Source organism: Phyllostomus discolor, chromosome 9 (genome assembly GCF_004126475.2).
Source record: "Phyllostomus discolor isolate MPI-MPIP mPhyDis1 chromosome 9, mPhyDis1.pri.v3, whole genome shotgun sequence".
Classification (NCBI taxonomy): domain Eukaryota; kingdom Metazoa; phylum Chordata; class Mammalia; order Chiroptera; family Phyllostomidae; genus Phyllostomus; species Phyllostomus discolor.
Genome location: NC_040911.2, coordinates 85,629,236 through 85,653,310, shown reverse-complemented (window position 1 = coordinate 85,653,310; position 24,075 = coordinate 85,629,236). Strand labels below are relative to the sequence as shown.

The window sequence follows — 24,075 nt, the reverse complement described above, 5'->3', positions numbered from 1 at the left end:
TATAGACTAGCAGTTTGAGGACCAGGGAAGTGAATTACCTTGTCCATGGTCCCACAGCTAGACAGTGCTGGAGGTGGAATTCAAATCCAAGAGTGCGTATCTCCAAATGATGTATTAAGGGTATTCTGTGCAAAGGTAATTGCGTTTTCAAAGATGTGGAACTTTGGAAGCTAAGAAATAAAGAAAAAGAAAGAAAAAAGGAAGAGAAGGAAGGAAGGGAGGGAGGGAGGGAGGGAGAGAGAGAGAGAGAGAGAGGGAGAGAGAGAGAAAGAAACTTCTGAGAACTCCCAGGAGATTAGTATGATTGGACTACTCTATGGTGAGATTAGGGATGTGGAAAGAGGTAATACCAAAGAGGTAGGCAGGGCTAGGTCCTGGAGAGCCTTGAAGTTGGATGAAGGGTACAGGGGAGCCAGAGCAGGGCTTTGAGCAGGGCAGGAGCATGACTAGTTATAGCAGGGACATCAGTTACACCCCTGAATAGGCGTGGGGGCTCTATTAGTCAGGATGCTTTTGTCTGGAAGTCACAGGAACCCAGTTCAAAGGGTTTTAAACACTGAAGAAAGTGGTTTTTTTTCCAGAATACCTAAAGGTAGCCTAGCTCCAGGGTGACTAATTTAAGGCCTCACCATTCTCAGTATGTGGACCCCAGCCCTTGACTTGTTGCTTTAGGACCAGTTTTCCTTCTAGCAACTTCTAAAGGCTAGAGGAGAGGAAAGGAGGGAGTGTGCTTTCCTTTATATCTCATTGGCCAGAACTGTATCACCTGCCTCTTTCTAAACCAATCACAAGCAAGAGGATGGATGATCATGAGTATCTTTGGCCAATCAAGACTCTTTCCCTTGCACTGTGAGGATGCCCAGCCTATGGCGCTCAGGCTTCTGTTAGCAAGGAGAAAAGGGTAGGGGGCTGGTTTGAACGTCAGGTAGACTGTGATGTGTCCTACCTCTATCACCCCTTGAGACATAATCCAGCATTCAGTCTTGGGGTTAAGTCATTGCTGTAATGATGAAGATGAGTCATTTGTAGTTCTAGTCCACCAAAACTCTGGGCCTAGGCTTAGTTCTCTGATAAAAACCTGCCCTCATTTTCAACATAACTTCTCTTCCAACACCCAGACATTTCTAATTCCCTTTCACTTTCACCCTTGTTTGCCTTGGTTCCTATCTGAGCCTCCTGTGGATGCTCAGTCTCCTGTGACAGAAATAGCTTCTTACCTGTCCCCTGCACCCCCACCCCAGGGAGCTGGGCCAAGAACTGCTTCCTCACCCCATCTTGGCTTGTCCACTCATAGTCAGAGCATACTGGTTGGGTCTTGACAGCACACCTCAGATGTCTAGCAAGCCAGATGGCAGAGGGGAGAGGAAGGGAGCCTGCCCAAGGGCTATCAGGTATAGGTATCTTTCAGTAGGGCAGCAGAGGGGGCAGCCTGGCTGGAGGAGAGAGACTAGTGCTTGGGCAACTCTTTTAACCACCTTGATATATAGATTGTCTTCCTGGTAGCTCATTTTAGAGGTGAGAACACTGCTGATCATGAGAATTGGGAATAGTCCAGATGCCAGGGCGCATGTGGCAGACACTATTGGCTGCCTGCCTACCAACTATTCCCCTTCTTCCTTGCTAAGAGGAAGAAGCCTGATTTTATTGGGTAGAAATGTGCACAGTCCCAGAGGCTGAATTGTGATTGGTCTAAGTCATGATTATTCCCTCTTAATAATGATTGTGCTAGAAGTGGGCCTGAAGCCCACATGGGCCACTGAAGCTTCATGGAGATGTTTACCTCTCTGATAAGAGGGAGGTGTTAAGAGACAACGCTTCTTCCTTTTTCTTTTTTAATTTTTATTTATTTATTTTTAGAGAGAGGAGAAGGAAGGGAGAAAGAGAGGGAGAGAAACATTGATGTGTGAGAGATACATCCTACAGTGGTCCCTCGCTTGCCCCCAACTGGGGACCCGGCCTGCAACCCAGGCATGTGCCCTGACTGGGAACTGAACCAGTGACCCTTCAGTTCATAGGCCGGCACTCAATCCATTGAGCCACACCAGCCAGGACTACAAATCTTTCTCTATCTGTCTCCTCCCATCTTTCTTTGGGTTTTGTCGACTGTCTTGAGCTGTGGCAGCCATTTTGTAGTTACGAGGGGAGGGCCAAGAGAATGGCAGAGAGACTTACCCTGAATCTGGTGTCACTGAGCCACTGAACCCATCCTGAAATCACCTTCCTCTAGACTTACTGTCATGTGATATCATAAATATCTTCATTGCTTAAGACATTGTTATCATATATTCTAGTATTTGCAGCTAGACTTACCTATTTATATAGCAAGAGTGACCAAAATGTTTGATTACCATTCAGCTTCAATTGATTGGTAATGGCTGCTGTAGAACACTACGATTGATTCATGATGTATTCCAAGAGCAAAGGATAAAGAATTGGCAGTGCAAGTCTTTTTATGATCTTGATATATAGTCCTACCTAGGTCCAGCCCAATACCTGGCACAAGCAGGTACTCAAACCCCGCCCCCCTGCTTGTCTCTGAATCCCTCCTCCCACCAAGACGTTCTCAGCTCAACCCTGCCATCGTGTTACCTTTCACTTCCAGCTGCCAGTGTTAGTGAGATCTTCCTTTTCTCGAAAACCATGGGATCTAGGCCATAATCAAGACTTTTTTGATTGCAAATATCAGAACTTCTCTTGACATGGCAGCCTGACTTTTTAAAGGATGAGTATCAGAAACTGGAACATTAGCAGGTGCCTGGCAAGGCATTCCAAACGTAGTTTCTCAACATGCATCTCCACTGATATTCTTTCCCTAACCAGCTCTCCCCTCTTTTTTGTCCCCACAGCAGAAGGTGGTTGACCTCCATAGCAAATTTGCTCAAGACATCAGTCTAGAATGTCTCCCAGTCTCAATTTGGGAAGCCAAGTGTCGGTGAGGTGTTCACCCCTGGTCCTGCTAGCATAGCCAGGCAAGAGGGACCACGTATCATAACATGACTTTCTGGGTCAGTTGGGCAGAGAAGTAGATCTGGACTGCTGTTCTAGAACTGTACTGCATAATATGGTCACCATTAGCTCCATCTGACTATTTGAATTTAATTTTAAATTAGTTAAAATTAAATAAAAAGTGTCCTGGCTAGTGTGGCTCAGTAGATTGAGTGGCCTGCAAACCAAAGGGTTGCCAGTTCAATTCCCAGTCAGAGCATATGCCTGGGTTTCAGTAGTGGATGCTCAAGAGGCAACCACACATTGATGTTTCTCTCTGCCTTCTCCCTCCCTCCCCCTCTCTCTAAACATAAGTGAAATCTTAAAAAAAATTAAATAAAAAGCCTATTCCCTGTGTCTGTATGGGGGTCTGTGTCCCTCAGTAGGCTGCAAGCACTGTGAAGGCAGGGATCTTGCCTGACTCAAAATAAAAAGTGCAACTCCTTACTGTACTAGCGATATGTATATATAGAACATTTACATAATCACAGAAAGCTCTATTGGACAGTGCTACTCTAGAAGGTGTCCACTATACTCAGTGATGATTGGTCAGAGCTAAGAACCCCTAGACACCTATATTGGTTCGAGAACAAGCTATGCTGCTATAACAAGAAACCCATAGCACACTATGGCTCCTTGGTCTCTTAGGTAACAGTCCAAATTTGACATGACATCTCTAAAGTGCCAGCATCCATTTATTTCTATGTTAGAGTGTGGCTCATGTCCTCATAGTCAAGATGGTGCTTTACCCATCTGTATTCCAGTCAGCTCAACCCTGCCAGGGGAAAAGAAGGGGAAAGAAAGGGTATACCTCTTTCTTTAATAGGCAGAACTTGATTGTTGCATACATCACTTCTGCTCTCATCCTATTGGCCAGACTTGTTCATATGAGCACTTATATAGCTGCAAGAGAGCCTGAAAAATGAAGTCTTAAGCTGGGAGACCATCACTATATTGGAGGACAATTAGGATTATGTCATTCAACCCCTCCTTTTTGCAGATGAGAAGACTAAAGAGATAGAGGCAGACAATGGGACAGTGGCAGCCCAGTCACATCTCCTGACTCACATCTTGGTGCTCTTTTACTGCCTTGCTGCTACCTTTAAGCAGCCACCCCAAATGTACAAATACTTCTACTTACTTGGTTAGAAATTAGTCACATGGTCACACCTAGCTGCAAAGGAGTCTGGGAAGTATAGTTTTCTAGGTGGCCCTGTGTCTACAAACCCGAGGAAAAATGAGAGAATGGATGTTGGAATGCATCTAGTATTTTCTATTATAAAGTCAGAGACTTTAGCCTAGAGGAAGATAGTGTGACATTAGACATAGATTAAACTCTTAATGAATTAGTGAAAATTGTGGTGTGTGCTTCATGAGAGCCCATGTCACAGTGGTAACTGCTGACCTGTCCCCTGACCAGTCAAGTACATGAAGGAGGTCTCACCACATTTCAAGAACTCTGCCAGCGGGACCTCGGTTGGCTGGGACTCACCTCCTGCCTCACCCCTTCAACGGCAGCCTTCCTCCCCTGGCCCCCCACCCCGAGACCTCAACGATACCAAACACTTGTCCTTGAAGATGGCATATGTCTCGAGGAGGTGTACCCCCAGTGACCCGGAGCCCAGGTAAGCTTTGTGTGGGGAGCACCTCAGACAGGCATGCTCTGATGTTGTTAGGTGGTGGGGCCAAAGGAAAGATACAGTGCTTGAACATGGCAGGTGCTAAAGAAAGGTTTGTTGAATGGTGCAAGAGTGAAGTTATGGGGCTGAGGGTGTGCTTTGCTTTTCTCTTCTTCCTCTGGGCAGTTTACATCTGAGGAGGAACTTGGTCTGTGGAGAGCCCTGGATTCCAGTCCTGGTTCTCCTTGAACTTAGTCTCCTTTCCTCACTGACCATCAGATTCTCCATTGTGACCTAAGGTCGTTGGACTCAGTAATCCTTTTCAGTCTCTTCTGATTTTGCTGAGGTTCTGAGCTGCCTGGTAGCATTTGTGTCAGGGCCATGGGAGGTTATCATCCTTCACATCTGAGCAGCACTTAAAAGTTCACTGATAATATGATTGATACCAGCCAACATTATTGTGTTTCCCACGTGCAATTTTGCTTAACTTTCACGGTGACCCTATGAGCAAAGTCCTATCATTTTACCCCATTTATTAGATGAGGACAGAGAGAGGAAGTAAATTACCCAAGGTTAATCACACAACCAGGAAGGGATGGAACTTGCCTCTCTCCAGGTAGCCCTCTTTGCTTTAGAAGCTGCAGGTGCCTGAGTGTTGGGGGTCATTGAGTGGAGTGCATGTTGATCAAGTGGGGTATGCAGTATTGGGGGTGGTGTACATATGGCATAAAAGCCTGTGCTGTGGGTCCTAGTTGCATCCAAGGTTCAATGTCTGTCAAATACCCAACATTGGCCTGGAGGGGCCAATGTTCAGCATCCAAATCTCCTGGCCCTATTGGATGATCTAGCCCTACTCTGCCCCCATGAGGCAATTCACAGGGCACTTATAGGTGTTCCACCAAAGGGGCCTTTTGTGTTGAGTGAAGGTGATGTGGTATTAGTCCTTCCTGAAATTCCTAGAACCTTAGGTTAATCGTGATTTCCAGCCTGATCTTGGACATCATCTGAAACATATGTGTACATATATGCCTTTCTTTTTTAAAAAAAGACTTCTTTATTGATTTGAGAGAGAGAGAGACAGAAAGAGGTTGATTTGTTGTTCCACTTATTTATGCATTCATTGGTTGCCTCTTGCATGTGCCCTGACGGGGATTGAACTCACAACCTTAGTGTATCAGGATGGTGCTGTAACCAACTAAACTACCTGGCCAGGGCTGTTCATGTATTTCTATATGTGTGCACATGTAGATGGCATGTACATGCAAGTGTTTGTGTATATGTGTGAGCATTTGCAAGGGTATTGGTATAGATTTGTGCATATGTGTTTGTGTGTTTGTTAATATCTATATATGTATATGCATGTATGTACATGTGGTTTACCATATAAATATATCTGTAACTACATGTGTAACTTGAATATAACTGGGCTTCCGTATCGGTTTAATATCTCAGTCAAAAGAACACAAAATCGGGAACTAAAACATAATGAAAAACATTTCACTTTTACTTAGGGTTACATTGGGCTGCAAGCAGCAAAAACCCCAATAAGTAATGGCTCAAATAAATGAGAGGTTTATTTTCCCACATATTTAAAAAGTCCAGGGGTCAACTGTTTATTTAGGCTGCTATCACTGCTCAAGAATGCCCTCAAGGAATCAGGTTTCCAGCTTTTTCCTCTGCAATCCAATTTTTTAAAAAATATTTTTTGAGAATATGTTTGTTAAAACTGGGGTCAGTGAGATAAAGGAAGGGCTTGAGGTAGAGAAACAACAGGAGGGAGCCTAAGCAGTGCTCTGCTTTGGGTCTCCAGAAGTAGGAAAGAAGTGAGGAAAGAACTGAGCCATGCTGGGCTGTGTGAATTCACTGAGAAGTAAAAGACACAACGACAGAAGTGAGCCGAGGCAGGGCTGCTGTGAGCTCACTGAAAAGTCCGAGAAAAGGGAGACTTGGAGACAGGTTGAAGGGATAAGCCCGGGAGGAGCCGCTGCTGCCTGTCCTCTTGTTGCAAGTCTCATGGGGATCTTAGAGTTTAAGAGAGAAAAGTGAAGATGTATGCCTGAGAGGGAAGAAAGGCGTGGGTGTGCTCCAGAGAAAGCCTGCTCCTCTGCCACCTTTATTGTGTATTTTCTGCTTCAAAGCAGGATGGTGGCTGCACCTCCAAGCATGTCCATATCCCTGACAGGATAAAGACAAAAGGGAAAGGAATTTTTCTCCTATAATTTTGTTCTATGGTTGCATAACAAACCTTCCTAAATTTCAGTGTCTTAGAAAATAATGGTTCATCTTTTCTCACAACCCTGTCTGGCTCAGCTGTGCAGTTCTTCTGCTCTATGTGGTGTCTGCTGGGGCTGGAGGTCCAGGATGGCTGCTTTGCTCACGTGTCCGCTGCCTTAGCTCGGATGGCTGCAGCAGCTAGGGGCTGGCTGAGCCTTCCTCTTTCCATATGTTCTTTCCAGGTGGCTAGCTTGTTCTTCTTCTCAGGGTGGTTGGACTCATGGTAGTTGGATTTCATGGTGGCTTGGAAATGTGCCAAAGTGTCACTTCTGACACAGTTTATTTGTCAAACTAAGTCACAAAGCCAAGGAGAGGAGAAGTGGACCATGTGTGCAGGAAGGGATAGATTTGGCAGAGGCCGGTTTTGGAGACCAACTACCTCATCTAGGAAAGCATTACCTTTCATTCAGAACTGGGTCACGTGGCCAGCCCGGGTTGCAACGGAGTCTGGAAATAAAAGTATTTTGCTTTCTAGCTGTGCAGTAGAGGAAGACAAAGGCGAACAGGGTTGGAGTGGGTGTTGTCTGAGCCATCGTCCCGTTTCGGCCCCACCTCATCTGTTATAGAAAGGCCAAAGGGAAGCAGATCTTTAATGTCTCACAAAACGTTTAAAAATCATCTCTCTGTCACTATTCCCCTAAGTATCTCCTGGAAACATTCCCCAACACTTGCCTGTATGGCTTTTTATCTCCCTCCCTTTTACCTGCTCCATTACTCTAGCTCTTTTTATGTATACCAACTTGGCCTATCAAGCCTCTCTGGTTTTTGTATTTTTCCCTTCTAATTGGTGCATTACTTTGGTTCTGTTCCACAAAGGAGAACCTGGGAGCTGGCTCAGCAAGGCAGTCTTTCTCCTTAGAAACCAGGGAAAAAAAGGCAAGATAATAGATCTTCACACAGCAATAATTTGGCCCCGTTACATGTGTTTGGTGTGTGTGTGTGTGCCTATGTGTGTGTATATCTTATAATCTCTTGTCCCTATACCCTGTAAGCCCCCAAGAAATGTGGCTGGATCCCTAGCAGCGAGTATCCCTCTGATTCTCTCATGGATACCACTGTGGTTTCTTTTGGTTTGTGGTAGATGGAGTTTCTTGGGTCAGATCTCCATTGGTCAGCAGCAGCAGTGGACAGACCCTCCCCTCTATCTCCCTTGTGCCTGCAGGTACCTGGAGATCTGCTCAGCAGATGGTCAAGACACCCTCTTCCTGAGGGCCACGGATGAGGCTAGTGCAAGGTCATGGGCAACTGCCATCCAAGTCCAGATCAGTGCTCTAATGCCCTGGGTCAAGGACGAGCTGCAGGCACTGCTGGCAGCTACCAGCACAGCTGGGAGCCAGGACATCAAGCATATCGGCTGGCTGACTGAGCAGGTGCCTGCTGGGCTGGGGACCTATTTTTCCCTCTCTTTCCCTCCCCTGGAGCTGACTCTATTCCCATTGTCTCTGTACCCTGGCCCTCTGACCTCCCCCTTCCCTGCCCCTCTTTACTTCTGCCTTGCCCCCTGCAGCTGCCCAGTGGGGGTACAGCACCCACCTTGGCCCTGCTGACTGAAAAGGAGCTGCTCCTCTACTGCTGTCTCCCCCAGACCCGTGAGGCCCTGAGCCGGCCAGCCCGGACTGCCCCACTCATCACCACCAGGTACCCACGGACAGGCAGAAGTGTGTGTCTCATCCAGAGCTTGAAGGGATGATGCTTTAATGGGCTTTAGAAGCTGGGGACTTCAGCTCCATTTTGCCCTGAGTTATTCCCCTGGGGGTCTGAAGCTGTCTCTACCCTGCCTGTGCCTTGGTTTCCTCATCTGTAAAACAGGGGCTTGAAACAGAAGGACATGAAGTCCTACCAGTCACTCATTCATTCACACTTACTTGGCCCAACCTTGGTCTTCATGGTTTGGGGGACAGGGAGCTGACCTCATAGTCTCTGCCCTCAGGGAGCACCAGGTCTGGTGAGAGACACTGACCTAGGAACAGCCCTTATAATGCAGAAGCAGGAACCGCTTAACTCTACCTGGCCTGTGGGGGAAGACTTTAGGCAGGTGACATTTGAGATGGACTTTGACAGATGCTTAGAAGTTTGCCATTGAAGAAAGGGGAAGAGCACCTCATAGAGCAAGAAAAACGTAGTCAAAGGTACAGAAGCATAAGGGCCACAGTGTGTTCATGGAGTGATAAGTGTGCTATAACCAGCATGTAGAACTACACAGGAAATGGAGAGAAATGAGACAGGGAGTTGGCAGGGCTTGATTTTGCAGATCCTTTGTTGCTTAGTTAAGAAATATTAGCTTTATCTTAAGAGTTGTGGCAGAGTTGAAGAGTTTTAGCCTGGGAGTGATGACTGAGGTTGTTTTAAAAGAATCCCTGTGGCTGCCAGGTGGAAAATGCACCTGAGGGGCGGGATGGAAGCTGGGCAGCTTCTGCAGAGAGACAGTGGAGGTGGGGAGAGGCAGCAGATGGAGAAGAAAGGCCGCATTTGCATTGAAAAACACTTGGGTGGTAAAATTAGCCCAGTTTAGCACTTGCCAGATGGGAGGGTGAGTGAGGTGTTCAGATGAATGGATGAACGGGAGGCTTGGAGAGTGTGTCTGGGCAGGCAGTGGGGCTGGGGGTGAGAGTACAAAGGGAGAGGGTTGGAGCAAAATGCTAAGTTGAGTCCAGAGTGTATGGCGGATGGATAGGGAGTGTGGATAGGAAGTTGGGGACTTGTAGGTCTGGAGCTCAGGGCTGGAAAGTGGGGGACCAGGTATCACCAGCAGCTCCAAGGGGAGACTGAAGCTACAAGAGAGAGAGGAGTACAGAGTGAGGAGCTAAGAGAGCTACGATTCAGAACTCTGAGGTCTGTTGCCCAGAGAGGGTCAGTGAGTTGCCCAAAATTACACAGCAAGTGGAAGTCAAGCAGGGCCTGGGCCCTTGTCACCCATGTCTCCTCACCCTGGGCTAAGCTGTGGCCCGTGTGTCAGAAGCCTGCTGCCTACTAGGGATAAGTAAGTCATGGATTGCTGACCTGATCAAGTGACTCATTAATTCTGACTACAGATGTTTATTGTACACCTACTATGTGACAGGCATTGTTTTAGTTGCTGGGAATATAGTGATGAACAAATCAGATAAAAATTTGTACCCTAGATGATATTCTAGTAAAAAAGACAATAAAAAACAACGGAAACTAATTAGTATAATTTCTGGTACCATGATGAAAAGCAAGGCTAGTGAGTGGCAGGGGTACTGTTTTATACAGAGAGGTCAGGGAGGACTTCTCAGAGGAGATGACATTTGAGCAAAGTCTGAAGGAAGTGAGGGAGTGAGCAATGCAGATAATCATCAGGGAAGAGTGTACTAGGCAGAGGGAACGGCATGTGTAAAGGTGCTGAGGCAGGAGTGTGCTTGGTGTGTTTGAAGATACTGGTGCTGCTGGAGCTGTGGGAGTGAAGGGGAGTGTGCCATGAAATGATCTCCTATAAGTCAATCTGTGCTGGTCTGGAAAGTCCTGTCCCCCCATCAGGTGGTGAAGGAGTCACAGGGCCCCTTCCCAAAACTTCCCCTTGGCCAAGAACTATTTCCCTGCTGCCTGAGGTTCCCTACTTAGCCCTTTGCTCTCCCCATCCCCTGCCCCAGGCTGGTACACTCAGGCCCTTCCAAGGGTTCGGTGCCCTATGATGCAGAACTCTCCTTTGCCCTGCGCACGGGCACACGCCATGGTGTGGACACTCACCTGTTCAGCGTGGAGTCACCACAGGAGCTGGCTGCCTGGACCCGCCAGCTAGTGGATGGCTGTCACCGGGCTGCTGAGGGTGTGCAGGAGGTGTCTACAGGTGGGTTGGTCGGTCTGGGAGTGCCTCTCTGGTAATAAGTCTCGTATCCCTAGAGACACTCAAGCTTCCATCTTTAGGGTGCTTTAGGAGGGAGAGAGAATGTAGGATTTGGGATCTCCAAGGGCCCTCTGTTTTGGGTGTGTAGGTGCCCTGGTAGGTAGAGAGACTCTTTTCCTTGGGGTTTTTCAGGCCCTGACTTTGTGGTTCTGCTGATGAGAATTTGGGAGATGGCATTTGGAGTAGGGCTGCCAAAATGAAACACGGGATACCTGCTTCAATTTGAATTTCAGATAAACATCATTTTTTTTTAGTATAAAGATGTCCAAATTATCCGTTATTTCCCCGAAATTCACATTTAACTGGGTAATTCTACAAGTTTCTAAGGTCTCCAAGGGTGATGTGGATGGATCTGCTGATGCTTTTATAGGGAGTGGGCCTCCTGTCCCCATTTCCACTTTTGGTGCCGCTGGAAGTGGGACTAGGAGTGGGGTATAATTTTTCTGTGGGCCCACCTTTCTTATTTTTGGGTGGGGTGACTCACTGCCGAGTGGGTGTACAGATGGCATGACAGACAGGGAGCCTCCCATCCCTGGTGGTATTCAAGCCCCACTTTTGGAGCTGCTGGTTGGGGTTTGAAGCAGGGCTTGTGGTCTCTGAAGGCCAGCTGTGCCTATTCCATGTACCCTCCCCATGGCCACGTGCCCTCTCTGCAGCCTGCACGTGGAATGGCCGTCCCTGCAGCCTCTCTGTGCACATTGACAAGGGCTTCACACTGTGGGCAGCTGAGCCAGGTGCTGCCCAAGCTGTGCTGCTCCGACAGCCCTTCGAGAAGCTGCAGATGTCCTCAGACGATGGTGCCAGTCTCCTATTCCTGGACTTCGGGAGTGCTGAAGGAGAGATTGTGAGTGGAGGGGGAGGGGGCTATGCTCTCCTGGATGCCAGGGTAGATGGAGCTCCTGACCCTTCTTTCCATCCATCCTGCAGCAGCTGGACCTGCATTCGTGCCCCAAAACCATGGTCTTCATCATCCACTCCTTCCTCTCGGCTAAAGTCACCCGCCTGGGGCTCTTGGCTTAGAGGTTGCCAGATGCATTAGCCCCAAGGAGGGGGTATCCACTCCATGGCCTGACCTGGCCCTCCACCGACTGTTTGCTCACTACTGGGCTGAGGCAAGGGAGAGGAAAGGAACAAGAATGCAGAGAGACTCAGCCCCTGAGGAGGCTGGGATAGTCTTGGGGACTGGGACCCAGATTCAGGACACAGTGGATCCTGTCTGTGATGGGGTAGTCTCCCGGCTGCCCCTGCCCCCATCTCCCCACCAGTGCCTTTTGCAGAGAGATATTTTGTGTACACAGAAGCCATTCCAAGCCTGGGACCTGCCCCTGTGGGGATCAAGACCCCAGCCAACAACTGCCAACCCTCCTAGAGGCCCCCAAGCCACCTTCAGAGACCCCATCTGAAGCAGGAGTTCCCTGGGATCTGAGGCAAGAGAAAGAGGAGGAGCCTTTCTGTTCATTTCTACCCTCAGCTCCACCTCCTTGGGGCATGTGGTTTTCCCCTTCATTCTCTCTTTCCTCCATATTCTTGGCTAAATAAACGGCCTGCGAGCACAGAGGCAGCCTGGCCTAGTGTCTGTGTTTTGTGCCTTGGCCTTTGGGTCCTGTGGTGGTTGGAGCAGACCAGAAACTGGGGCCCCTTTTTTGGGGAAAAAGCAGGCCTTTAATCATAGGGCTAGAAAGTGTATTGGTTATCTATTATCACATAAGAAATTACCCCAAAGTTTAACAGCTTAAAACAACAAACATTTATTATCTTTCAAGTCCTATGGATTAGGACTTGGAGAGGGGTAACCTGAGTTGTTCTTATCTCAGGGTAGATCGTGGGGTTACAGTCAATATATCGGCTGGGGCTGTGCTCATCTGAAAGCTCAACTGGGGCTAGAGGATCTGTTTTCACTATTGCTCACCCATTGCTGTTGGCAGGAGGCCCCAGCTCCTCACCACATGGACCTAACCACAGGCTGCTTGAGTGTGCTCATGACAAGGCAGCTGGCTTCCCCCAGTGAGTGACACTGAAGGGAAGGCCAAAAGGAATCCACCATGCCTTTTATGAGCTAGTCTTGGATGTCACATCCCGTCACTTCTGCTTTATTCTATTCATTAGGAGTGAGTCATTAAGCCCAGCCCACACTTAAGGGGAGGAGAATTCGTTTCCATCTCTTGAAGAAAAAGAATGTCAATAACTTTATGGATCTATTTTAAAACCATCATAGAGAATCTTAGGCCCCTTTCCTGCAGAAGGGAGGACACGTAGAGCTGCGTAGTGGAACATTCTTTGGAAGTTGTACCGTGTTGGCTGGAAGTGAGTTTGCCATGTTTACAACAACCTGTTTGCTTGCGTTGTCCAGGAAACCACAGTGACAACAGTAACGATAGCGTACATTTATAGAGTGCCCGCTGTCAGCCAGACACGGTGCATGTGTCTCTTCCCTAGATCCTCGCCACACATCTTTATGGTAGGCACAATCCTCTCCATCTCGCAAGTAGGAAAACTGGGACTCAGGGTGGGAGAGTGGCTTGCCCAAAGTCACACAGCTATGAAATGTCTGAGCTTGAATTTTCAAAGCAGGTCTTTCTGACTTGAAGCCCTTGTTCACCTTAGAGACTTTCTGGCCCTGTGCTATCCATTAGAAATATAATTCGAGCCACACATGTAATTGCAAATTTCCTAGTAGCCACATTAAAAAAAAGTTTAAAAAAAGATGAAAATAACTTAAATAATATATGTAATTTAACCCAATAGATCTAAAATATTATCACTTCAACACATAATAGAAGAATTTATTAATGAAGTATTTTACATTCTTTCTCTTGTATTAAGTCTTTGACATTTGATGTATGTCTTACACTCACACACGTCTCTATTTAGATGCCAAATTTTCAAAGGAAATACTTGATTTACATTTAGATTCCATAAAATTTGCAGTTTAAAAAAGTAGATTCACATACATAACTTGTTCTGAACATACCAAAGTTTTCCAATAGCTAAAATTAGTGTCAGTTTTTATATTGAAATTAGTTTAAATTCAGTTTCTCATTCAGTAGCTGCATATCAAGTGCTCGGTAGCCACATGTGGCTAGAGGCTATTTTACAATATTAAGTTAAGTGGTTCTGATCAAGTCTCCCCATGAGGAAACTGAGACCCATGTGAAGTCACATAACAAGCAGGAACTAGAGCTTGTTCTAGAAACCTGAGGAAATGTAGGTAAGCAGGAATATTCCAGCCTTGCTCACCCATCCATCCATCTACCTATTCATCTGTTAATCCATTTTTTTTTTAATTTATGAGGGAGGGAGGCAGGGAGGGAGAGAAAGAGAGAGAAAGAAACATGTTCCACTTATTTATGCATTCATTGGTTGACTCTTGTATGTGCCATGACTGGGAATTGAACCTGCAACCTTGGGATATTGGGATGACACTCTAACCAACTGAGCTACCCTGCCAGGGCCTGTTAATCCACTCTTCATTTGAGAGATATCTAGTGCTTACCTACTCTGCTTGTCCTTGGAGCCAGGAGCTAATTTTTTGGTAGCTAGACTGACAGATCTCCATGTACAGGGTAAAAGCCAGCACCTCTCACAACCAAATGTGTGACTCAGATTTGACAGATGAATGGAAATAGCAGAGAGGCTAGTGGGACTCTGACCTGCTCTGGGGGGTTAGAGTAGGTTTCAGAAGGAGACCTGAAGCTGATGTCCATCTGAAGGAGCACGCTCAAGATCAGCTACTACTGCAATAATGCTGTGGAAAAACACAACCCAATCTCAGTGGCCATAGCAACAAGCATTTATTTTCATGCCCCTAAGGCTGCATGTTGACTGCAGTTTGACTATTAGAAGCTGGGTTTGCTGTGTGGTTTTGGTGCAGGCTGTGGGTAGGGCTTAGGTCTCCTTTATGTTCGTTCCTTCTGGAGCCCAGGATGAAGGGTATAAGCTCCTAGGGCAGGCTCTACTCATGGCAAATCACTGGAGTTCAAAGACAAGCAAACTCACAAGCACATTTATGTACTCTCAGCATTATATCCACTCTCATTCCTTTGGCCAAAATGAGTCATGTAGCTGAATCTGACATTAGTGGGGTAGGAGGAGGGGAGGAATAATTGCTCAGTAGCAATTAGAATGATCATCAACCCATAGGAGTTAGTCAGGTGGAAGGAGTAATAGCATCCCAAGTGACAGATTCCAAGGTGGGATGGAACATGGTGCCCCCAAACACCTGGAATCTGGGGGTTTGTTTTTATTCATTACTCAAGACACAGCACTGTACAAGACTCCACCACATGGCGACTGAAAGTGGAACCTTGTGGTTGGACTGCGGTGGGTGATGAGGGTGGTGGTGGGAAATGGTCCCTGGCACCCATGTGGGCTGGTATGTGTGTGGGGCAGGCTACTAGGGATGTTAGGAATGACTGTTGAGTATGTGAGTGTGTGTGTGTGTAGGCAGGGGCAACATAACAGGCACCAGAGAACATCCCTCATGCTGCCAGCTTTGCCCCATGGGTAATTAGAACTAGCAAAACTGTTGCTCAAACATCCTCTTACCTGCTGCCTCCTGCTCTGGGCACAAAGGAAGGAGGTGACACCTCCCCATGAGGCTGTTAGGGTGAAGGTCCAGATTTGAAAAAGCACATTCCTAAAAACCTAGGAGACCTGGGTTCAAATCCTAACTCTTCACTGATTCCCAGGTTGGAAGCTCTAAAAACTGGCTTTCTACCAGCTCTAAAATTCCCCTCTTGTGATTCTAAGAGTAAAGAGGGAAGGACCATGGTGAGGTAATAAGTAGGACTTGAAATGGAACTGCTTGGGTCACCAGAGAAGGAGAAGGAACATTTTCTTCCCTTGGTGTGGTGGGTGGGAGGTTAATCCCCTCAACATAACTTCTATTGGGTTGTAGGTGCTGCCACCATGATGGGGCTTCCCCTTGGCCAATGAGGAGAGGACATCTTCTATGTCCAGTAAAAAATTTGTCAGTAAACCTGCATATTTCTCCACTGAGAATCTTTAGATCCTAGAGTGTTCAGGAACTTGTCTCTAGAGTCTAAGAGTTTTCCAAGAGGAATTCTGAAATTTTTTACTTTCAAAATGGTGCTATGTGTGGGGGCCAGGAGGGGGAGGCTCTGCCCACAGACACCTCCTCCCCACGCCCCGCCCCCCACTACCACGGATGAGATTAAGTCTACCAAGATATGATCTGCTTGGGGAGGAAAGGTGACTGATCTCTCAAAAAAGAAGGGCCAAGAGCCTTTTCCTCAATAGGCTTTTATTGGGTTCATTTTGCACAGGAATACAGGTAAAGCTCATTAATTATTATCAGGCAGTAAGGATCAAACAATAGATAGCATACAAAGAAGGCTTATGGCTACAAGAGCTTATTCTGAGTCAGGGTCTATTAGCTAAAGGGCTACAAAACTTTGGGAAACAAACTCATTTCCTGCTCGGACCCTTACCATTTAATTGAGAGCATTCTTAGCAAAGCAGTTTTCACAAGATTTTATATACTCTTTTTTAGGCCTGATTGCCCTGGGGAACTTGCCCTTTCCAGCACAGGGCTGCATCACCCTCTGTCATTGTTTCAGGCTTAAGTCAGGCAGGGGAAGTAAGGCAGCCAAGAGATTAGGAGACTTCTTGCAGACAGAATGAGGACTCAGGCTATGTCAAAGCTGAGGGGTGAGGGTCCATCACCCTCTTTTGCTATAGCCCCCCAAGTCCTTCCCTGGGGGCCCTCATGACCATGCTTGTCTTAGGTCATGAGGAATCTTAGCTGTCATTGGCTAACCGATCATGCATTGGGGGCCAGGCAGGGTGAAGTAAAAGGGGCAGAGGCGGTGTCCCTGCAGGGAGATAAGCTTTATCTCCTTAGTGGCTTATGGTCAGAAGGTCACTCACTCAGCCTTATAAGACTGAGACATGGCCTTATAAGACTCAGCCTTATAAGACATGGTGGGTTACACCTTCTGAAACCAGGCTGGGTTGTTCCCAACAGTGCTGATAATTCCCTCAAATGATCAGATCACATCCTAAATTATCTGGAGAATCACAGCGACAAAAAAAGAACCATAGTACAATTCCTGGCCTGTGTTTGCCCTTGTATATTTGACTGAATTGGCATCCAGCAATCATCTAAGCGGAGAGTGTAAACTTTATTGCAATATGCTCAAACCCCTGAAATCCAGGTTTGTTTCTATCATCTTTACCGCCCCAAGACACTGCACTGGTCCAGGACTCCACACTCTGGACAACTGCCACAGCCTCCTGAATGCTCTCCTGATTTATTTCCATGCCCTCCTACCCCCAAATAGTGTACCCTCCACACAGTTGCCACTTTATAGACAACGGAATGGGGAGTCAGCAGGGGTAACTAACTTGGCCATGGTTTCATGGTAAGCATCAGAGTATGAAGGGGAACCTAACCAGTCTGACTTTGAATTAGTCAGTCAGTGGTAAGAATAGCACATTGGGATCAGATTGGCTTGTGGGTGGATCTCGGTTCTGCCATGCACTAGTTGTGTGAGCTTCAGCCCATGACTACCTTTTGTATTTTCAGTTTTCTTGCTTATAAAAAGGGCCAAGAATAACCTCAAAGTTCTAATGAAGAACCAAAGAGGTTGGTTGCAGCAGGGCCTGTCAGGGCCCCCAGAGCCTTACAAATTCAGAGTTCTGGGGCCAGTGCCTGCATCTTAGTGACAGAGGGCTTTCTCCCAACCACAACCTCACTCACTGCGTAGGCAGAGCAGAAGCACTGAGGAATTGGCACATGTAGCAGCATCTTTCCATTGTGGCTGCTAGTCTATAACTACCCCAACGTCCTCTCCCCTTAGGTGAAATAATTATGAGGTATCTGTTTTACAGTGTTTCCTAGAGCCTCCCAACAGAATTAGACTCAGATGCCCATCATGGAAACTGTCTTTATAACATAGCTTTTATTGGCTGTCTTCCCTTCCCTGACAATTCCATCAGTGTTTTCCCTGAGATCACCTATTTCCTGAGATCAGGGTCTGCTTCGGGGGAACACAAGCAAAGACATAAAGCAATCATTTATTCATTTGACAAATATTTATTAAAACCTCTTATAAACCGGACTCTGGACTGGGGCCTGAGGATATTGCAGTGAACAAGACAATATATCCCTGCTCTCGAGCTAAAAGTCTGGGAATAGGCAATGGGAAATTAAAAAAAAAATGCTATCGTTCTGCATAGTGATAAGTTGTGTGAGGAAAATGATGTGATGGTGATGGGAGCCGTGGGTGTGGGGTGGTCAGAGAGGGCCTCTCTGAAGAGATGATATTTAAGCTGAGACATGAACGATGAGAAGGGGCCAGCCATGAATCAACCTGGGAGAACATTCCAGGAAGAGAATAGTAAGTACAAAGGCTCTTAGGTAAACATGTGCTTGGGGTATTGACGGGGTAAAATAAAATTGCGTAGTGGCAGTTTAGTCAGCTAGAGAAAACATACCAGGAGCCGTGAGTAGTAAGAAGTGGTTGGAGAAGAGTAAGTAGAGGCCATATCATGCAGTTTCTAGGACACAACAGGAAATCAGAATTTATTGCAAAGGTAATGACAAGCCACCTTGACTTTTCAGCATCAGAGTGATGTGATCTGCGTTAACAAAACAAATAAACCCTCTTAGGCTCTGTGTGGGAAATAGTCTATAGGAGACAAGGGCAAGGGCAGAATGGAGAAATGGGAAGTAGTCAGATTTGAGACATTTTGGAGTTAAAGCTGACAGGATTTGCTGACAGATTAGGTGTAGAGATCTAGAGAAAGGAAACAAAAATGACTCCTCAGTGTCTCCTAGTGCAACTCCAAGGATGCTTGGGTCATTCACAGAGATCGGTCAGACTGGGTAGGAACAGGTTTTGGGTGAGGGTGTGTGCGTGTGGAAATGAAGGGTTTTGTATAAAGTTAGAAATGGTCATTAGACGCCCAAGGCGAGGTGCCACTTAGGCAGCAGAACTATGGATCTGTAACTCCAGGGAGGAGGGGAAGTGGGTTGAATCTGGAACTCTTTAATCTATAACGCTGCGCTGTACAATAGAAATAAAATGAGTCACGTACGTAATTTAAAAATTCACAGTAACCATATTAAAAGTAAAAAGAAACAGGTGAAATTAAATAATAAATTTAATCCAATATATCCCAAATATTATTTTAACAAGCGATCAATATAAAAATTATTGATGAGACATTTTTCATTCTTCGTCGTCCAGTGTGTTTCGCATTTAGAGCCCATTTAACTCGCACTCGCATTTGAAGTGCTCACTTGCCATATGCCGGCTACTGGGTACTACTATGTGGTTCAAAAAGCAGTGGAGGTTTTTCAAGCAAGGTGCCTGGGTTAGGGCACATACAAGAATAACCAATGAATGTATGACTGGGTGGAGCAACATCTTGGTGTTTCTCTCTAGAACCAATTAAGAAAAATTAAAAACAAAGCTGGAAGCTTGAACACACACGGAACTCACAGAGGTGGCCCCTGCATTAGAACCACCCGGACGGAAATCCTGACGGAACGGAAGTCGCGCGGGTGCGCGCGCAGCTGTGAGGAGCTGATAGGGCAGCCGGACACGCCGAGAGGAGCTTTGGCTGCCCGCTGAGCGCTCGAGCCGCGGGAGGTGAGCGGTGTGCGGGGTGAAGGAGGCCTGCGCACCCGCCCGGGGTCCGCGCGGGCAGTAGGGGCGGCTGAGGTCCGGGAATGCGCGGTGTTCGAGGGGAGGGTGGCGCGGTGGCCCCGGCGCAGACCCTGGCGTCAGACTGTCGGGGTTCGCAGCCCAGTCCCGCTGTCTACTCACTTGTGCCCGACCTTAAACAAGTCGCCCTTCTTCACCCCGCGCCGTAGCTTCGTCACCTACGGAGTGGGGAACATAGAATCAGCCTCACAGAGTTGCTGTGAGGATTAAATACGCTAATCAACGGGACACACTTAACACCACGCCTGACACATTGTAACCACCCAGTAAAATGTTTGGGCCCCTTTAATATGTTTCCTTATACTGAGATGTTGTCTCATGGGTTTTGCCGACTACCAATTAATATCTGAGCACCCCAGAGTCTCCTACATTGTGCTATGTGAGCATTTTATTTGTATTAACACATTTGATCCTTACAACAGACATGGAAGTAGGTACTATGATCCCTATTTTGCACGTGAAGGAATGGAAGCTCCTAGAGTTTAAGAACCTCCCAGATGCCCAAAGTTACCTGGCTAGGGAGCAGTTGGGTCAGACTCTAGGATCCTAACCACAATGCTCTATACTCACCATGAGAAGGAGTGTGGGCTGCAGAAGTGAAGTTTCTGAAAATTTACTGTATGCTAAGTTGGGATTTAAAAATCTTTAATTCTCACAGCATCTCTGGGAGGCAAATTCTACTTTTCTCCTTATTTCACAGCTCAGGGGCAGGAATTTGACTTCCTCAAGGTCACACAACAAGTAAGGGGCAGAAATTGGTGACTTGAAAGCTCACATTATAAAAGTCTGCTGTTCTCTGACACTTGAACGTGGGTTAGCACTGCTTTTGTCTCTAGTACTGGTAGCACAAGCAGCAGGTAACAGGCCACATCTGCTCATTTTACATGTACAGCACCTGATGTAGTTATGAATGAGATTTGTTTCCTGCTTTCGGAAAGATGAGAGATGACAAAGTGTTAAGTAGTAACAGTAAAGTGTAATGTCTCTTCTAGAGAGTTATAAGGAGGCTTTGGGAACCTAGAGGAGGACCCCCAGCCTAGACTTTGAGGGTGGTGGCCAGGACAGGCCTCAGGGGGAAGCAGAGACCTAAAAAGTAGCACGGGAGTTGGCCGAGCCAGGAGAGTGAAGATACACTAGCCAGAGAGAACAGCGTGTGTAAACGCCTAGAAAACTAGTGAAATTAAGTATAAAGATGGCTGGTATAGTTGGAGTGAAGCAGTCCATTAAGAGTATGTGGCGGAAAGTATGTCTCCAAATTAAAAAAGTTTTTTTATTTATTGATTTTTTAAAGAGTGAGAGAGAAACATCAGTTTGTTGTTCTGCTTATTTATGTATTTATCAATTCCTTCTTATATGTGCCCTGATCAGGGATTGAACCTGCAACTTTGATGTATTGGGATGATGCTCTTACCAACTTGGCTACCCAGCCAGGGCTTCAAATCTTGTACTTTGAGTCACCTGGGTTTGTTCCTGGGAGGCAGTCACTGTTTCTTATACATTCTAGAGATACTTTGTGCAGTTACAGATATGTACCTTAATGTTCCCGCCTTCCTTCCTGCACAGATTCAGTCTGGCATACAGTAGGTAGTATCTAGCACTTTGCTTCCTTGCTTTCGTCATGTATAGATTCAGCCTCACTTTCTAACAGTTGCGTCTTACTCCATTGTGTGAATGCACCATGACTTACTTAACAAGTCCCCTATTGAGGTTTTTTGGCCTCTCATTTTTTTGCTATTAGAAACAGTGCTGCAACAAATATATAGAGGTCATTTCGCATATGTCAGGGTATATCTGTGGGGTGAATGTGTAGGAATGGAACTGCTTGGTCAAAGGATTTGTGTGTGTGTCATTTTGATGCAAAGTGGCAAATTGCCCTCTATAAAGGTTGTGTCTTTTTCTATCCCTCCAGCCATGGGTAGGAAGTGTAAAGGCAGTAACCTGAGACTCTTGGAGGATAGGAGTCACTGATCAGGCATTATGGTGCCCCCCATGTTAGATATATTCCTTTTGAAGAAACTCAAAGGAAGATGCCTTCAGAGAGTTAAGTGCTTTTCACAGTATTGGGCGGCAGTACAGCAAGGGGTCAGCTCTGCTGCTTACTGGCTGTGAGAGCCAGGTAAGGACCTCCGCCTTTTTGTGTCTTTCCTCATCTCTGTGTGGCACAGTCATGGTGTCTGTTGCCTATAATGCTTAGGATTGCTGTGAGAGTTAATATGCTTAAAGCCTTTGGAATTGTTCCATTTTCATTTTGAAAACAGACTGCCTGGGTTTGCATCCCATCTCTGGCACTCCTGTGTGATCTTGGGCAAGCTGCCTCAGTCTTTTTCATCTGTAAAAAATAGGGACACTACTGTTAAAAGTATCTTCTTGGATTTTGTGGGGATTAAATGTATTAGTATATTTGAAGGACTTATAGTTCCCGGTACACAGGGTTCAAAAATGTTGATGATGTCTGTCATTCTTTTGCAGGCTTCCAGCTGTTTTGGTGCCATGCATCGTTTACAGTGTATTCTCCAAGCACAGAGGTGTCTGGGGTGGGGGCCGCTGGCCTCCGTGTCCTGGCTGCTGCTCCGGGCCTGCAGGGCACACAGCAGTTTCTCCACCACCACATGTCCCAGTCCAGAGGGACAGCAGGAGGATGGAGTTCGGAAGGATTTCAGCTCCAGACTGGCCACCGGACCAACCTTTCAGCATTTTTTAAGAAGCACTTCAGTTCCTCCAGAGAAGTTGTCTTCTCCAGATGTGGTGGACCCACCCCCGTATCTCACAGTGGATGAACTTTTAGGAAGGCAAAGAAAAGGTTGATTTTACTTTTTGTCTCTCTTTGGGCTTTCTGCTGTGCTCTTTTCCAGCATCCATGGCCTGATTCTTAACTGTGCTTTTATTATAGACCTGGCTTTGGAGGGTTAACAGTGTGGGAAGGCTTGCTAAGCTATGGAATCTTCAAACTTCACCAAGTAACATTAGTGTGAAGAAACTTATATTGTTGATACACATGACTGGGGCAGGGGGTAGAGTCCTGGTAGTCCTCCCTTTGGTTAACTTTGGAAACCCTGTAATTTCTGTTCTAATTTTTAGTTTGCTTTAAGTTATAAGGCAGCTTTCACAATTGGTGCTGTAGAAATTCACTCTATGTTTAGGTAGAGTTTTTCTTAGAAACATTCTGCAACCAATTAAATGCCTTAAAAAAAGTTTGGAGAGAGCCCTGGCTGGTCTGGCTCAGTGGACTGGGTGCCAGTCTGCAATCCAGGGGGTTGCTGGTTTGATTCCTGGTCAGGGTACATGCCTGGTTGCTGCACAGGTACCTGTGGGGGGCGGCACGTGGGAGGCAACCACACATTGTTTCTCTCCCTCCCTTTCCCACTCTCTAAAGGAAATAAATACAATATTAAAAAAATTAAAAAAGTTTGGAGAGAAATTATGGGACAATCAGACCTTTCCCCATTTACCTTGTTTCAGAAAACTATTTCCCTTTATAATTATTTGAAAAAAGATTTATTTATTGCTTTGAGAGAGAAAGAGAGAGAGAAACATCAGTTTGTTGCTCCATTTACTTATGCATTGATTAGTTGCTTCCCGTGTGTGCCCTGACTGGGGATAAAACCCGAAACCTTGGTGTATCGGGATGACACTTGAACCAACCGAGCCATCCGGCCAGGGCTCCCTTTATAACTCTTAAAGATTTGGTTGCTATCATGAGGAGAAAATTAGTTGTAACTTGTTTTCATTGAACATTTTCCCAAGTACTACATTATTCATAATTAAATTTTTAAAAATTGGTACAAAATATCACATTGTGCTGAACCATGTTTTCCAACCTGAACCCTATAGTTGGAAATTAGGTTGTTTGAAAAGTTTTTTGTTATAAAAAATACTATGTGTCTCAATTGTATCTATGTCTACACCTATGTCTTTGTCTCCATATACAGACGGAGACAGACAGACAGATAGATACCGTTTCCATTACATATTTTTTCCAGAATAAATCTCTAGGAGTTGAATTAGTGAATCATGGAGTATGTACGCCTTGTGACCTCTGCTAGGTATTTTTCAGTCCTTTATAATTTGCTGTTTCCTTCAGTCCCTCTCTGACATAAGTACTGTTGTTTTCCTTTTTTTAGACAAGGAAAATGAGCCAAGGAAGTTTTTTAAAAAATCCCGATCTTTCCTTTTCCATCCCTCCCTTCATGTTTTCCCTTCACCTTTTCTTTCTTTTAAAATTACTGCTATTTTCTATTGATTTTATATAATTCTTTGTTTAAAAGATTTCATTTCTTTTTAGAGAGCAGGGGAAGAGAGGGAGAGAAATATCAATGCGCGAGAGATACAGGGCTCAGCTGGATGCCTTTCCCACGCCCCTAGCTGGCCCGCAACCCAGACTTGTGCCTGACTGGGAATCGAAATGGCAACCTTTTTGGTTCGCAGGCCAGCATTTAATCCACTGAGCCACACAGGCCAGGACTCAACTTTTAACTTTATTTGAGTTTATTTGGGTCTGTAAATTAAAGTGTGCTGGTGAGGGCAGGGGTTGATAGAGGAATTTAGTTTCAAGGGGCTAGCCTGAGTGTGAAGTTGTTCTTAAAGCTTTGTGCAAATGTATTTTATGTCATATTACTGTGCTTGATTTCATTTAAGATGT

General features: G+C 46.1%; 2 protein-coding genes across 3 annotated transcripts in view; both read left to right on the top strand.

Moving 5' to 3' along the window:
- The window catches only part of SNTA1 (syntrophin alpha 1), a 28,138-nt gene extending 15,833 nt beyond the window's left edge, over positions 1–12,305 (top strand). The window contains exons 3-8 of the mRNA XM_028524841.2: positions 4,406–4,610; positions 8,041–8,248; positions 8,386–8,516; positions 10,490–10,686; positions 11,400–11,587; positions 11,671–12,305. Coding sequence (XP_028380642.1) covers positions 4,406–4,610; positions 8,041–8,248; positions 8,386–8,516; positions 10,490–10,686; positions 11,400–11,587; positions 11,671–11,763 — 1,022 coding nt within the window. The 3' untranslated portion in view covers positions 11,764–12,305. The remainder of the gene's footprint in view (positions 1–4,405; positions 4,611–8,040; positions 8,249–8,385; positions 8,517–10,489; positions 10,687–11,399; positions 11,588–11,670) is intronic.
- CDK5RAP1 (CDK5 regulatory subunit associated protein 1) overlaps positions 11,154–24,075 on the top strand; it is a 41,407-nt gene continuing 28,485 nt past the window's right edge. The window contains exons 1-2 of one of the 2 annotated variants that reach the window (XM_036009725.1): positions 11,154–11,158; positions 21,906–22,236. In XM_036009725.1, the coding sequence (XP_035865618.1) occupies positions 21,927–22,236 (310 nt within the window). In that variant the 5' untranslated portion in view covers positions 11,154–11,158; positions 21,906–21,926. Of the gene's footprint in view, positions 11,159–19,266; positions 19,362–21,905; positions 22,237–24,075 lie in introns of those variants that run through there. The other variant, XM_028524635.2, reaches the window with a different exon arrangement.